Source organism: Ursus americanus, chromosome 21 (genome assembly GCF_024610735.1).
Source record: "Ursus americanus isolate L20-20 chromosome 21, mUrsAme1.1.p, whole genome shotgun sequence".
Lineage (NCBI taxonomy): Eukaryota > Metazoa > Chordata > Mammalia > Carnivora > Ursidae > Ursus > Ursus americanus.
Window position 1 is genome coordinate 34598808 of NC_142147.1, and position 16888 is coordinate 34615695.

A 16888-nucleotide genomic window follows, 5' to 3' on the forward strand; every position below is an offset into this window, starting at 1 on the left:
AGGATGAGTCCACAGATGTCAGCCAGTGAAGAGGCTGGTCTTTGCCATGGGAGACCCACACCACAGAGGCAGCCTGTTGTGGTTCTCACTTCCCTTCAGAGAAGGCATGCGTGTGTGTACCCCTGCCATCCAGATGGCATGTGAGGACTGGTTGGAGGGTACCCATCACAGCTGATGACACTTAGAATTACTGTTATTTTCAAGAAATTAAGTAATGTTATATTTTCCACAAGATAGGCCTCTTGATAGTATATATTTTTTAATTTAAAATAAAATGCAACCAATTGAGGAAATTAGAGAATTTTTAAAAGAAAATAATGCCTTCATCCAATAACTCAAAAATATGGGTCATTTTTATATCTCTCATGGACAAATAATATGACCGCAAGAGAGGTATGGCCTGGTTAAGAGTGATTTTGTTGCAAGAGCCAAAATCCCCCTTGAAACAAAACAAGAAAACCAAAACAAAAGCAGGATCAAAACCACAAGAAAGGAAGAAAAGAAAGAGAAATTTATCAAGTGTTTCCATGGGACATTAACTTGATGAGTTCTCATCTTCCAATCTCCATGTTTTTTCTTCTTTTTTTTTATGTTATGTTAGTCACCATATAGTACATCGTTAGTTTTTGATGTGGTGTTCCATGATTCATTGTTTGTGTATAACACCCAGTGCTCCATGCAATACATGCCCTCCTTAATACCCATCACTGGGCTAACGCATCCCCCCACTCTCCTCCCCTCTGAAACTCTCAGTTTGTTTCCTGGAGTCCATAGTCTCTCATGGTTCATTTCCTCCTCTGTTTTTCCCCCCTTCATTTTCCCTTGTTTCTTGGTTCAGATTCTCAAGATAGAGAATCAGATTGGCAAGAGTAGTTCAGAATCCTTCCCAGGCGGGTAGGATAGCATGGTGGTAGGACCTACCTTTGTGGGTGGGATAGGGTCATTATCAGAGAGGAGGGCCATGAACTGAACAGACACTCCCAAATGTCTTCTATAAACTTCCATTCCTAGTGGGGAGCACTAGTTAGTGTATAACCCTGTACATATTGAGTGGTTATAAGAAATATAAGGCTATGGGGTGCCTGGGTGGCTCAGATGGTTATGCATCTGCCTTTGGCTCAGGTCATGATCCCAGCATCCTGGGATCGAGCCCCACGTGGGGCTCCTGGCTCAGAGGGGGGTCTGCCTTTCCCTCTCCCTCTGCATCTCCCCTTGCTAATGCTCTTTCTTTCTGTATCTCTCTGTCTCAAATAAATAAAATCCTAAAAAAAAATTTAAAAAAAGAAATATAAGGCTATGAAGTTGACAGTTTTTTAAAAAATTTTAAAAAAAGGAAGGAAAGAAGGAAGGGAGGGAGAGAGAGAAAAAGAACATTATAAGTATGCAACAGTTGTGATATACTAAAAAATTATTTGTTGTTCATCTGAAATGCAAATTTAACTGAGCATCCTATGCTTTTATCTGGCAACCCAACCCAAAGGTTGTCCTTCTCTATTGGAGCTGTCATGGAGAAGGACTTGGGAGAATCTAAACTGAGGCTCAAACAAAATTTTCCGTGCCCCAAGGCTGTCTGTGTCCATGTTCTGTTTGTTTTCTGTGATCCATTTGCACTTTCAGGAGAAGCAACTCGGCATGATGTAAAGAGCAGAGAACCTGGCTTTGAGGTCTGAATCTGTCACTTAGGAATGGGGTGGTACTGGGCAGGTCATTTGGTTCTGAGGTACCTCTGTTTCCTCATCTAGAAACCTTAGATAGTCATGCCTATTTCAGAACATTGCTGTGGGGGAATAAGTTCATGCAGGTAAAATTAGCAGGGTACCAGCCATGTAGCAGGTGCTCAACTACTGTGTATGTTCCCTTCCCTTTTACTCCTCATCGTGTGAACAGAAACGCCTGTATCTGGTATTACGTATTGAATAGCTATAATTGTTTACATGCCAGGTATAGGATAATGTGTTGTACAAGCATTGTCTCATTTAAGTCAAGCAATAATCAAGTGAGAGAGCTATTTTATTCCCAATTTACTGAGGATGAACCTGGGGCTCAGGTTGGTAAAGGAGTGGTCCAGGGACACAAGTCTTCTAAATGAGAGAACTGGCATGTCAACCAGGTCTGTGGGTCTTAAGATGCATGGTTTCAACTTCCACTCGGATGCCTTTCATTGTGTGCATCAAGCACACATCCCATTGTGTGGCATGCGTAACATTTGCAGAGTGGGATCCACCCTCTGTCCAAGTACGGCTGAAGTGGCAAAGCGCTCATTTCACTGATACGTGCTGTGTGTTCATGCGGTCACAGGCTTCCTTCTGAGCACTGAGGAGGAGGTGTTAATTGAGACCAAGGCCTCCTTCATAGAGTTTCCATTCCAGTTAGGAAACAGACACAAGCAACACATGACATCATGCCATGGTATGTGGTAAAAAGAAAAAGAAACAGAGAAATGACAGGTGTGACTTGGGGTTAGGAAGTAAAAGAGATTAAAGTAAGGATGTTTGTCGAAGTCTTCTCTGAGGAGGTGACGCGTGAGCCAAGACCTAAAGAACACACAAGGGGATAGGAACAGAAGGCGTGGTAAGCATAAACACCGGGACTAGAGCAAGCTGGGGCTGATGCAGCACAGGAGGGAGGCCGGTGTGAAGCGCTGTGTGCAGAGGAGGGAGGTAGGAGATGAGGTCAGACCCCAGCAAGGAGTTGGGGATTTATTCCTTAGTGATAGAAGATGGACATTCGCAGGGGGTTGTTCTGCTTGTGACCCACAGCGCCAGCCACAGCTCCAGGAGAAAGGCCCCCTGTCCCCGAGGAGTGGCTACGCTTGCACAAGGAAACCAATCATGCCACTTATCGCCCCAGTTTGAAAAGTAATTGCAGACATATGTGTAAAGGGCAGGGCAATCTTTTCTGCCAATTATGTGCCCTGCTATTAGGCGATTAGAGGCTGGTAAAGTCACAGTGTGAGGGATTAGTGGCACAATTCCCTTTCCCAGAACCTCTGCATTTCTGCTTCTCCCAAGGGTGCTTCTTCCCTCCCCAGGTACTGGTCTCAGCTTGACCAGGTGCCTTCCCCCAGTTGTGTCCCCTAAACACATTTGTCTTTGTCTATAAAAGGAAAAAAGCCTGCAAGAGACCCTTATAAAACACCAGTTGAAAAACAAGGCAAAGTCTGCCTGGCTATGAGATTGCAAGCTTGTATTTACAGCAATATTTGTGAAGATTGTTTGGTCCTGTGTATTTCCAAGCTGTGCTGGTCCTTATTGCACTGTCATGCACATGCCACCTTTATTGTTTTATTTGGCTTTCATGCCTGTGCATATCTGCCCATTTCTTTTAGCCTTTGTTCACTAATCCAACTGTCCCTTGATTCTCCAAGCCATTATTGAATTAAGTACCTATTTGAAACTGCCTGGCAGAGTCCAGTGGTGAAGAGCTTAGGGTCAAACAGTCCTGAATTCAAATCCCATCTCAGGTCCTCTCATTATTTTTATAGTCAATTTTTTTATCTGAAAAATGGGGATAGTGGCAGGATGGGGCTCTAACCCCTTTTAGCTCTCTTCATGCACCTTTGTGCTTGGCCCTAGTGGGGAGGGGACTTTTTACCCAGCACCCCATCCAGTTATGGAGTGACAGGGGTCAACAACTGTGAGAGGACATTGGTTAGTTTGCAGGTGTCCCACTCTAGAGGTAGAGATCTAATGGCAGGACAGCTTTGCTGGATGTAGGGCAGGGAGGAGGATGGACCACCAGTAACTGGATGAAGGTGGAAGCCTGGGAGGAAAGACTAGGAGGAGGGCAAAGGAGAAAGGGAGCAGAAGCAAGACAAGGGGACTTCCAAACATGCACTGAAATGAGTCTAGACCAGCTAAGCTAGCCTGTACTGAGGCTACTGCGTAACTTGGTTGGGTAAGGGAATAACTTCAGGAACCCGATTGCTTGGGGTCAAGTCCTGACTCTGCTTCTTCTTAGCCATGGAACCTTAGGCAAGGCATCTGATCTCTCTCTGCCTCATTGTCTCATCTAAGGCAAGATTCTAAGAGGACTTACCTCCTAGGGTGGCTGGGAGGATTTAATGAGTGTATACAGGCAAAATGCTTAGAATGCTGACCAACACAGAATAATCATGAAATAAATGTTAGCAATTATGGAATTGTAAGTCTCTTCCTGTGTGTTCTTTCTTCCTTTCGTGCCTGTGTTTCACCAGAATCCTTGCCACCATCTTATTCACATTTTTGATTTGTTTTTCATTGCCCCCTCTACCCCGCCCCACTAAAACAAGGATTTTTGTCTGTTTTGTTCACTACTGTATTTCTGGTTCTATTTTCTGGAAGTGCTTGGCACAGGAAAGGGACACAATCAATATTTCTTTAATGATTGAGTGAATGAACAGAAAAATGAAAGAATGAATGAGTTATTATCCTGTGTACTCTAATTGTATTCTTGATTAGCTCTGAGTGATAATGGGCTGGCCACCCAACCTTTCAGATATTCTGAGAATTGTGATGGTATTTCGTGACCATAATAATGATAACCACTTTCTGAGGATTGAGGAGCATAATATCTGTAAGATAACTAGGTTAAGTACCCTATTATGTTACCCGTCAGTGACATCATTGCTTTTTATGGTGCACCCCCTTATCCAAGACACAAGCCCACCAGAGTTTCTGCCCACAGTGAAGAATCTACGACTGATGTAACTGAGAGATGGGGGGATCCAACCGAGTCTATACAATCTAGTGTTTTGAATATCTTGAGGGCAATGAAGTCATGTGGCCATGCCCTAGGGCCATAGCTCCCTGGCGTTGGCTCTCGGGAGTCAGTCAGTGAGAATTTTACCGTCTTGTGACAGGCTACCACTGCTCATATACTCTCAATCTTAGATGGGACAGAATTGGCTGAAACCAAAATATTTGGAAACTTTAATTCAGTGAAAACTGTGCAGGTGCCCAGTTCTGCCACCCGGGGCTGTTTCCAAACCCTTGACGATCATTCTCTTTCCTTCTTAAACTGCTGGGTGGTATGTGGGGCCCTTCAGATCTGGCTGATTCCACAGAATATGAGGATTGGAAGATATCCATGGATCATTAATCTTATCCACTCATAACAGAGGCCAGTATGTATTTTGTATGAGTCAATTCATTTAATTTGTATAGCAATCTATGATGTAGAAACTATCAGCAACACTTTACTGAGAGGGCATCTGAGACTTGGAGAGGAGTGATCAGTTCTAAAAGGTTAGGGGCAGGATCTGTCTTTCTGTTAACATACAAAGAGAGATAGTATGGTAAGTTCGTCAAGAGTTTCTTTTTTTTTAAAAGATTTTATTTATTTATTTGAGAGGGAGTAAGAGAGAGAGAGAGCACAAGTGGGGTGGGAGGGGCAGAGGGAGAGTAAGAAACAGACTCCCCTCTGAACAGGGAACCTGATGCCAAGCTCAATCCCAGGACCCTGAGATCATGACCTGAGCCAAAGGCAGACGGTTAGCAGACTGTGCCATCCAGGTGCCCCATGGTCACAAGTTTCTGTTATATAGTTGAGAGGTCTGGATTCAAGCCCTTTCTCTACTTGTATTCCTTAGATTACTCATTTTAAAGTGGGACTAGAAATAGAACCCTGTTAAAATTGTCATAAATATTAAACAATTTGACACATATAAGTATGTAAACCAGTAAGTTATCAGTATTATCAATGACAGCTATTACTTAATTATAACAAATATTGAAGTAATAAAATATATTTCAAAGAAATAGTAACAATAAAATAGCAAATTAAAAAATAATAAGACAGTTCTCAATTAACGTTAGTTATTATTTCTGTAATTATTCCCACCACGCAGCTCAATGCTTGGCAGATGGCAAGTGCTCAATGGTGATGGGTTAAGGAGCTTGCCTAAGCCTGTTCTAGTAAGTGACAGAGTGGAACTGAAGCCTAGGTTTTCTGACTCCAAAGGTTGTGCTTATTAACAAGAAAGGAAACTGAGGCTTGGAGAATACTGATTTGTTCTCAATTATGGCACAAGTAGGGTGTGGAGATGGCCTAGGACTCAGGTGCTTGGACTCCTGGGCCAGCTTTCTTCTCTTTCACCCCAGGACAGGTCATCAGTAAAAGGGTATGATCAGGTTTCATATGGAGCTGGTTAGGATTCAATGAGAAGAATTTGGAAAAGTTGCTGGCACTTAATAAACATCACAGCGCTCATGATTATTTATCATGCGTGTACATATCAATGCATAGATGTTATTTTGAAGTCCTATGCGTGCTTGGCACTGGAATTATTGAGGATGTAGATGAGAATAAGACTTGGTTCCTTACCTCAAGCAGCTGATAGTTCAGTGAGGGACTCAAGGAAGTGAATAATGAATGTTCTAAGTGCAATTAACCTAGCCTGGGTGGATTGAGGCAACTTCCTGGAGGAAGTGACATTTGAGGTGGTTGGTCCTTAACGATGAGCTGTGGCTCGCCAAGTGAACATAAGCCTTTGTGAGAGAAATCCAGGAAAGCAGCATGTGCACAGGTCCTATGGAATGAAGTAGCCTTACATGAGGTGGAACGAATGGTAGAATATTCCGTATGGTTAGTATCTGAGCTTTGTTGACAAAGATAAAGCAGAGCAGCTGTGTAGAATCTCTATGTGTGGCATTGAATGCCAAGTTAGGGATTTGGACTTTAGCTTAGAGGCAATGGGGAGCCATTGAAGTTTGTGTGACAGAACAAAGGCAAGACACAAACTTGCTGTTATTAACTGCTGAGTAAAATAATGCCTACATCATAGTAGACACTTGATACTTATTACCTGAACTAAAAATTGTTCTGGAAAGAATATGGAAGTCAGACTGGGGAGTTGGAAGACACTGGCAATCTAGAGATCAAGTGCTTAGCTTGATTCCAGAAAAATATTTTTTTTCACTATATCTTGCTGCTTGTTATCAAAACAGTGGCTGAATGAATGAATGAAGAAATAGTTGTCCTACTCTATTTTCTTTGTTAAAAGAGGAACAGTTTATGGATATGGAAGTCATGTTAGCTGAGAGCAATAAAATAGGTAAGTCCAGAAATAACCATTTGGCCCCCGAAGAATAATAACTGGTCATGAATATCTTTGGGGAGTACACAGAGACCTGTCTCTTCACCCATAAGGCTCCATGACAAGCAACAAGAATTCTTTGTCTTCTCTCTTGACATTCTGTGGTCTTCAGAGTCTCCTGGGGACAAAAAGTGAATCAATAGATTCATTACATGGACAAGAACCTGGCAGTTTGAAAAGGCTTTAGATGAATTCCTGAAGTGTCAAGTAAGAGAAAATATGTTGAAAATGCTCTACCATGTCTTGCTCGGGTGTGCCCTGGCTCACCTGTGCCTCTCCCTATTCACCTTGGGAAAACCACATCCTTAGTTCACCCAGAGCACAGCCACAGCCCATATGATCTTGGTCTTGGCAAAAAGTATAGACTGTAGTGTACGTGGCTCACCCAGAGGGCCCATGGACCCTCGGTCTTGTTTTATACAACACAAGGTGTTAAGTGTGCACACTTAATCTTGGTTGTATTTTTGCACAATGGTTCCCTGTTAGTGTCTTGCCATCATTAGCCATCAGATCACTACCTGGTATTCCTCATGAGATTAATGCATCTAGAGAGCCATCAGTCCATCTCCTCTCATTGGCCATAAGATCATCTATTCATGCATTTCTTTTAAAAAATAGAATATTGAGTGCCTGTTATGGATTGGGCATGGTTCTAGGTCCTGGAGTTCGATGGCCAATAAACAGACATTTAGTTGCCATCATGAAACTCATATTCTAGTGAGGGAAATGAACATAGAAAGGAACAAACAGTAAATAAAATAGTGACGATGACAGAAAATACCATGAAGGAAGCAAATAAGGAAATGAGTTAATGAAGGATGAGCTAGTGAAGGATGGCTCTTCTTCTGAAGAGGTGACATATGAACAGATTCTGGGGGATGAGAATGATCGGGGAGTGGAGGAAAGAACATTCCACATGGAGTGACTAGAATGTGCAAAGACCCAGGGTAGGGAAGAGCTTGGCATGTTTGGTGACTGAGAGAAAATCAGGGCACCGCGAGCAAGGGGGAGAGTGGAAATGGGATGAAGCTGGAGAGGGAGTCAGGAGATAGCTTTGCAAGGCCTCGTGGGCTGTGGTGAGTTTCCCTTTTCTGTCATGTTCCAGGAGAGAATTTTATGATTTAAGATATTTGCTTTTGAGTTTCATACAACAGAAAGTGTAGAAATTAACATTTTGATGTGGAGTGTTGGGACTGAACAGAGACACTTGCAGGATAACACTTTGAGAACCACTGTCCCAGGAGATGGATGCTGATACAAGAAATATGTTGTTTGATAGTTTGTTTTGCTGCAGTAAATGTAAGTATGTATATATACAATGGAATATTACTCAGGCATCAGAAAGAACGATTACACAACATTTTAGCAACATGGACGGGACTGGAGGAGATTATGCTAAGTGAAATAAGTTAAGCAGAGGAAGACAATTATCATATGGTTTCACTCATTTATGGAACGTAAGAAATAGCAGGGAGATCGGTAGGAGAAGGAAGGGAAGAATGAAGGAGGGGTAAACAGAAGGGGGATTGAACCACGAGAGACTATGGATTCTGGGAAACAAACTGAGGGCTTCAGAGGGAAGGGGGGTGGGGGATTGGGATAGGCCAGTGATGGGTAGTAAGGAGGGCACGTATTGCATGGTGCACTGGGTGTTATACACAAACAATGAATCATGGAACACTACATCAAAAACTAATGATATACTGTATGGTGACTAACATAACATAATAAAAATTATTTTAAAAAATGTAAGTATGACAGACACCAGGTGTGCAGGGCTAAGCAGGACCTCTTCTATGCACCTGTGCTCTTTTATTGATACATCCCACTCATACCTATTGAATGTCTACTTGGTGCCAGGCAATGTGTGGTAAAGGGGTATCCCAAGGGGAGAAAAGACAGACGTCTTTCCTGACCTCATGGAAATAGCACACGTGCTGTTTTAATTCTGTAAAAGCTGAGCTTAAGAAACAAAAGATTCTTGGATTTGCCTTTTCTGGCTCTCATTTGGTTAAATTCTGGCAGCTATCACACATTCAGAATCATTAAAATGTAGTTTTCTGTGCTTAACTTGCTTCCATAGATTAACTTTCCCAAACTCATTATGGTGGCCCTGACCTTGGACTATTCAAAAAGACTATAGAAACTATTAACTGGGTGGGTTGCTTTTTATAGGAGCAGGACAATTTTATCTACTAGAGGCATTGGCAGATTTGGATTACATTGTAAATAAATTTATCCAGTACAAACATTCATGGATCTGCCTTGCATTGTAAATAAATTTTCCCAAGTAATTGTTAAGTGATGGCCTCACAATTATGCTAGCATAAGAAAAACAACCAGAGAAAGATTCAGTAGCTTTGCAATAATTATTCTAAAAGGAGCCTAGGGATTTGCAAGGAGACAGCCAACTTGGATTAGGTAGGTGTAAGGAGAGGACTGTTTGGTGAGTTGAGTAATTGTTAAAGGCTTGGATTTGTGGTAAATGTTAAATGTTGGTCACGCCCATGTAAATGTCTATGCTAGATTTATGTATTCAGCTTTCAGCCTGTTCCCTGAGTTATACGTAGTCCTAAGAAGGGGGTGCATTTATGTATCAGTCAGCTATTTCTGGCTAACAAACAATCACAACAATGTCCGTGGCACAACAGTAAGCATTATTTCCTATGGAGCCATAGGTTGGCTGGGGTTTGGCTTACGTAAGGCAAGATTTTGTTTCTCACTGCAGATTTGTGGATGGATGGGGACGGCTCAGTCTCATGTTTCTCATCCTTCTAGTACCAGTTGGATAGTAAGGACATGATCTTTTCATGGAGATGGCAGAGGTGTAAGAGAGCAAACAGACATGTGAGACCTTGTAAGATCGGCATGCTATCACTCCCACCTCATTCTGTGAGCCAAAACAAGCCATATGGTGAAGCCCAAAGTCAAAGATGAGGAAGTTCACTCCACCATTAGTGAAGTAGGAGTAGATGCAGGGAGGGGTGAATAATTAGAGCCCAAAGTTAATCTCCTGTAATCTAATAAGCATGTTTCCTTCATCTGTTATAAGATATATAAACTTATGTGCCAGAGACTGCTAGGCAATGGGAGAGATTACCATGAAATAGACCTCATTGATCACTGGCTAGAAATCCAAACAAGAGTTTCTTGCTCTGGTTATATTTTTTATGGTCTGTACAATAGTCTTCTAAGAACTCTCTCTTCCTTAGTGATGGCCTTCAATGTAATCCATCCTCCAATGTGGCCAGAGTGATCTTCCTAAAATATCAACGAGATATTGAACCTTTCCTGTTTAAGTAGTTTGGATGATTCCCCTTTGTCCATAGGATAAAGTTCAACCTATAGATGTGGACATTTAAGTTGATCCTAATCAGGACCCCCAAACTGCCCAGAATTGTCTTCTGCCTTCTGTCTGGTCACTAGCCCCTCCTCCCAGGGTCTTCTCTTCCTCATTTCCCCTTTGCTATAGCTCCAGTGTTCCCTGGTTGGGACAATAGATAGGCAGGGGCTGGGGGTTGGTGGCCATGGTGTCATTGAAAGAGATCTTACTAAAAGTACACCAAGTATTATCTGTCAACTATAAATAATGTCCCTCCCCCTGCTGTGCATGCATGTGTGTGTATGTGCATGCATGTGCATGCACGTGCACACGGCCACACACACACACAGGCACTGCCATTTGCAACTACGCCTAGATGGGATTGTAAAGAATAAACTTCAAATTCAGTTAGAAGTAGGTGTTGAATTTCAGGTGCCTTTTGTTACTATTTATATTTAGTTTCTTATCAACAGATAGAAAAATACAACTTCTATCAAGTAAAGATCCATGATGGCTTTTGACATACAATGGAAACCAACGGCACTGGAACCCTTACCTCTTTCTAAACCCTTCTGATCCCCCATAGCTCTGGCTACCTTGACTCTCAGCACCTTGGGTAGCAGACTGTAATAAAATGAGGTCTCTCTCTCTGTGAGTCACATTTTCTGAAGTACACAAACAATGCCTTTTTATTTCTTTCTCTGTTGCCTAGCTCAGTGGCTAATAAGCAATAGCATTTATGAATGAATGAATGAATGAATGAATGAATGAATGAATGAATATATGTAAGTGAGTATTGGAGAATTCTCTACAGTGGTGATTCTTAACTATGCAGATAAAGAGCTTGTGATACACAGATAGTTAGACCTCACCCCTGAGTTTCTGAATCAGTAGGTCTGGGGGGAGACCTGAGAATTTTAATTTTTAAGCAAGTTGCCAGGTGTGCTGATGCTACTGGTCCAGGGAGCACACTTTGAAAACCACTGTTCTACCAGATTAATGCTGAGAGGATTCTCTATGTAGAAATAACCCCAGTCACTAATTTTGGGTAAGGGAGACACCTAGAGGGGGGTTTTAATGGCTACTAGTTCACAGGATAAAATTGGTGTCTGAATGCCCAATTTTGCTACTAAGGAGGGATTGAAATCCTAAAGACAGGCCATTGAACTGAGATGGCCTACAAGTCACTCCAGATTTTATCTCTGTGCGAGTGTGGAAGTCATGATGGTATTGATTGTATTCACAGAGGACACTGTATTAATGCAGTATCCCCAAAGCCAAAAGAGTATTTCCTGTCTTATTCTTAGATGTCTGTGCTCTTCATACATTGCGGAAATTCAGAAGGATGTCACACCCTAAGTATTCTTCACCAAAGATCTCAAAGTACCAACACGCTCACAGTAGCTTCTGTGGAATGTTCCTTACTTTGTCTAATTCTGGTCTAGACTATCGTAAGGAGACCTTGCCTTGTTGTAGGATGAATTAGATGGCCACATGGGATTGGAGACTGTCAAGGTCATAGGATACTTTCCATGTGGGAGGTTTGAGCTGTCACCATTAGGAAGTATCTCTAGTAGGGCAGTATATGTGGGGGCAGTTTTCACATGAGTATCACACATTTTTCAGTACAGAAGCCACTTAATTTATATGCTCAGCAAAAGTCATTTGGACACCTACTGTATGCCAGTGTCCTAGAAGCTGAGCACACAGAAGCAGAAAGAGAGACATGGGACTTAACATTTCAGAGACATAGACAGATAACAAGTGAACAAATCAATTATTGGTTAGCTTTTGCTATATCACAAGTCACCTCCAAATTTAGAGCAATTATTTATTTTTAGTTCACATACTTATGGGTCAGATGATCTGGGTGGGGGCTCTGCTGGGCTTACCTAAGCACCACTGGGTTCACGGGGGTGCTTGTCTCTCCTCCTACAACCAATGAGCTCACCCATGAATGTTCCTTTGAAGGCATTTGTAGAGGTCCCAGCGAGAGCAAGCTGAAACACACAGGCCTATTGGGGCCTGGCTTTATAACTGCTCCCCCTCATCACTTCTGCCTCATTCCATTGGCCACATCAAGTTCATGGGGCCAAACCCAAAGTCAAGGAGTAAAAGGTGGAGATGCAGGTTGGAGGGAAAAATGGAGCAATAATGCAAGTGACCACTTATAGTATAAGATTAAGTAACATAAGGGGCCATGAAGAAACAAAACAGCTTTGTGGCTCAAGAACAATCAAGGATGCTACTTTTGGGTGGCCAGGTATTGTGGAATGGTGTATTGTCATAATCTTGGCTGTTTTTTAGCAGGCTATCCCACTGGGAGGGGTGTAGCTTCAGCATTGTGCTATGTACATAATGCTGTATGGTGTGGGCTTCCCTCCTCGCTGTCGTACTATATCTCAGTTATCAAGGGCAGCTTCTGGCATACCTGATAACTGCTGGGTCTCATAAGGGCATCTATCTGGTTTATCACTGCAAATGCCTCATTACAAAAGCACTTTCAAAGGGTACCACAATTTGCGTAAATTATCTCTGCTGGAAGATATGGCAGGTACCCCCTTGCTATGCACACACATCCATGTGTTTATACACATAATACTCAACCACTGCACACATGCACATGGCCTCCTTCACACAGCCAGAAATGATGTCTTCATCCATGTCAAATGAGAGGCTACAGTCTCGATCCCTGGCACTTCAGGATACAGCCACTGAATGTTGGATGACTTCATCAGCCCCAAAAGCCAGGGTCATGTGCCTGGGGTGTGTGAACATAGAATGTGTCCAAAGGCAGACCCAGGTTCTGGGCAAAAGCAGCCAGAGGCTTGGTGGGGGGCTGGAATGAGGGGAGGTAAAGCAGGGGCCATTAGGAGGTGGTTTCCAGCTTTAGTGCTCACTTGCCACCATCAATCCATCCATCAGCCAAAAGACTCCCATTAGGGAGTTGAAGGGAAAACAATGCAAAACAAACAAAAAATGGATTTCTTCTTTAGGGGCCTTTTATCATTGGAGTGAAATGATTTTTCTTCTGTCTTTATTGAACAAAACCTGATATCCTGTGTTTGGTGAAATGCATGTTCTCTGAGAGCAGAGGGGAGTAGGGGATTGAAGGGGGAAAGTAGCATCCATTTTTATATCCACCCTTGGAGTACTATTGTATTATCATTCCCATTTTCTTGATGAATAAACTGAGCTTTGGGGAGTAAAAGCAACTTGCCCAATGTAAGTAGAGTCTGGAGACCCCAACTAAGTCTCATTTTGCAGACAAATCTTTGCCGCCTTCCTAGCCTTCAAGGGTTTCTAAAGGTGAGCCTTAAGGCCTAAGAAGACTCTTGATCCAAACTGTGGGGATGGAAGTGTGGGGGGGGAGGTGGGCGGAGGGGAGGATGGGAGAGGCCCTTTGGGCATGCTCACTTGGGCTCAGGTGTGGTTGGCTGGAGCCAGTCTGCCTCGACGAATACTTGTGCAGGTTCTGGCTGGAGACAGAGTCAGCAGATTTTTGCAAATCTGCACTTACCTTTACTGGTACCATGAGGGGCATGTGGTCATCTGCAGTCTGGGAATCACAGCCTCCCATTATCTGTTGTGGGTCAGTACTTTCATTTTGTATGTAGATGATGAAGCTGAGGTCAGACTGGAATATTGCCCGTGGCCAAACCAAGCAGCCTCACAAGAGATTATTCCCTCCTTGGGAGGAACAGCCAACAGCTGGCCTACTAGAGACACAGAGGCACAACCCCTGACTCCATTAGGGTCATCTCGGAATGGAAGGCCTCTCTTGCCTCAGACCTCGCCTGGGATTGACTGAGGCCTCTACTGCCACTGTAATCTTCTCCCCTGCCAATCTTGTTTCCCTTCCTCTTGCAGTTTTTGCTCCTGAGAACACTCCTGAGTAGGCCACCTCCACAAATTTCCATCTCAGCCCCTAGTCTAGGGAAACCAACCTGTCTCACACTGGCCATTAAATGCTCCAGCCTTGAAGTGACACCTGTCACTTTCGCTCACAGCTTATTGGCTGTAACTAGTCACACAGCCCCATGCTGACCACAAGGGGGCTGGCAAGTACAACCCTGCATGTGCCAGGAAGGGAGAAAATTGGACCTACATGGTGAGCAGCAGTAAGGCTGATGGGATGCAGTGACCACAGAAAGGGCCTGCCAAACTATAAAATCCATAATACTGTTTCACACTTTGGACAAGTGCAGCCTTGAACATCCCACCCTAAGGACTGCTTCCTCAACCGAGTGGCTGCTTGTAAAAACATGGCTGGGTGATTTCTGCTGTCTTTATCCCTTCTAGTGGTTTATCATCTCCCAAGCTATCCTCTGCTCTCTGTCTGCCCTTGTGTCTGCTGAATCCGCAGGCTTAGGTCAGCTGGCCCCTGACTGACAAGATGACTTCTGCTGTGGAATGGAGAAAAATCGGGATATTTCAGGATGCCTTGATTTGAAGCCTGCCTAATTCCAATATCCCATTTTACTCTTCTTGGTAGGCAGCGTGGGTATAGGTCTCCACACACATGAGTTCCAAGTGGGGACAGTCATATCTATCAAACACCGTGACTGCCCTGCTCAAAGGTTCAGGGCCAGTGCCTACTTAGGCAAGAGGATGGAAAGTTGAAGAGACTAGAAGAAGCAGCAACATCCACCTTTTCTGGGCTTTTCTGGAAGACTTTTGGCCAACATTGCCATCTGTTGGACCAGCATTGGCTAATGCAGCTGGGAGGTCAGATGGCATTGCAACTTCATCCGTGACCTTGGGACCACATGAGGTGATATCGGGACTAAAAGCTGGCAATGAAGGAAATTTAAGAGGTGCATCGGTTTACATTTATTGAATGGTTATTTTGTCACTTAATCCTCACCACAACCTTATAAGTTCAGTATGATTTATATTCTCATTTAGTGAACAAACATAGGCACAGAGAGTCTGAGTAATTTACTTGTCTGTGACAGAGCTGGGGGTTAAGCTTAGGCAACGTGGCTCCAGACTTTGTGCCACCCACCCTCTGCCACTTTGATTAGGTCTAGACGCCTATTTAACACACGCTAATGACTGTCTCCATGTTCTAGGCCCTTTGCCAGATGCTGGGAATACAGCCGAATCTACTGGATCTCAGCGTGGTCCATTGCTCAGTGTCCTGCTATATTAGATGTCATATAATACATGTATTCTAGTATTCAGCTCGAGGGGTAAATTTTGTCAGTAGATATGTGTATATTTTTCTATAACAAGACCTATATAATTTACATGTTTCTCTTATTGCTTTGGCCACCAGGAAGCTCAGATCCAAATCAGAACAAAGATATTAGAGTTTAGGTTTAGCATTTCAGTTTTCTGAATTTTTCCTCCCAGCCTAGATTTTTTTTTAAATTTTGGCTTCATCACTTCTGCACAAATGTCCTTTATTTTAAAATACCTTAAATCCTTTTTAGAAGAAGGCTGCGTGGAAATGACAAAGTGAGATCTTTACTGCATATTCTTAGATTCCTACTGGGAAAGGTAGACCTATATATGCCTCTTACCCTCATTCTTATTGCACCCCCACTTATAAAACTCCTTGAGCAGTGGCTATGACTATTCTCAGTCCCTGGGGATTGGTAGGAGCTTCTGAAAAATCACATCCATATAGAAAAAAAAAGTTTCCTTAAATCATGGCTCTAAATTTGGTGCCAGATGCACATTTGTGGAATAGGCGGCCAGTCAGACTCTCACCTGAGCAGTTAATAAAATCTATTGCCCCTTGATGGATTTTTTTCTGCAAGTGAGAATTGATCTGTCGTCTTTGTGATTTGTGAGATGGCTAGGAAACACCAAACACCATCATGACTTTGGCCACATTAGGAAGGAAAAAAAAAAAAAAAAAAGGAAGGAAGGAAGAAAGAAAGAAAGAAAGAAAGAAAAAAAGAAAAAAAAATCCACCACCAAGTCTCTCCAGGCGTGGAAAGGGCTGGAACTGCTGGGTTCATTTTATTTGATTTATTGGAATTAGAGTGGATCTTATTAACATTTTAATAAAGAGAATCTTTTTGCACCGGGCTGGAAGTGTTCACCAGTCCCCGGTGCAATTCCATTCCCTGCAAAAGTGGAATCGGCTGGCGTTGCCCAGCGTGATTTGTGAGGCTGGGCCCCAACAGTCCAAAAAAGCAAAGGGGCTGCCTCCTCCGAGGGGCTCCCTCTGTGCGAGGTGCTCGCCCTGTATCTGCCATGCAAAACGAGGGAGCTTTATGAAGGAATCCGTCTTGTAAAGCCATTGGTCCTGGTCATCAGCCTCTACCCAATGCTTTCGTGATGCTGCCGCTGATCTATTTGGGAAGTTGGCTGGCTGGTGAGGCAGAGCCTCTCCTCAAAGCCTGGCTCCCACGGAAAATATGCTCAGTGCAGCCAAGTGCATGAATGAAAACGCCGCCGGGCGCTTCTAGTCGGGCAAAATGCAGCCGAGAACTCCGCTCCTTCTGTGCGTTCTCCTGTCCCAGGTAAGGAAGAGG

General features: G+C 43.3%; 1 protein-coding gene across 1 annotated transcript in view; it reads left to right on the forward strand.

Annotated features, from left to right (window-relative positions):
* Positions 1 to 16710: 16710 nt before the first annotated feature.
* The window catches only part of CDH13 (cadherin 13), a 984218-nt gene continuing 984040 nt past the window's right edge, over positions 16711 to 16888 (forward strand). Inside the window, exon 1 of the mRNA XM_045796090.2 lies at positions 16711 to 16876. Coding sequence (XP_045652046.2) covers positions 16832 to 16876 — 45 coding nt within the window. The 5' untranslated portion in view covers positions 16711 to 16831. The remainder of the gene's footprint in view (positions 16877 to 16888) is intronic.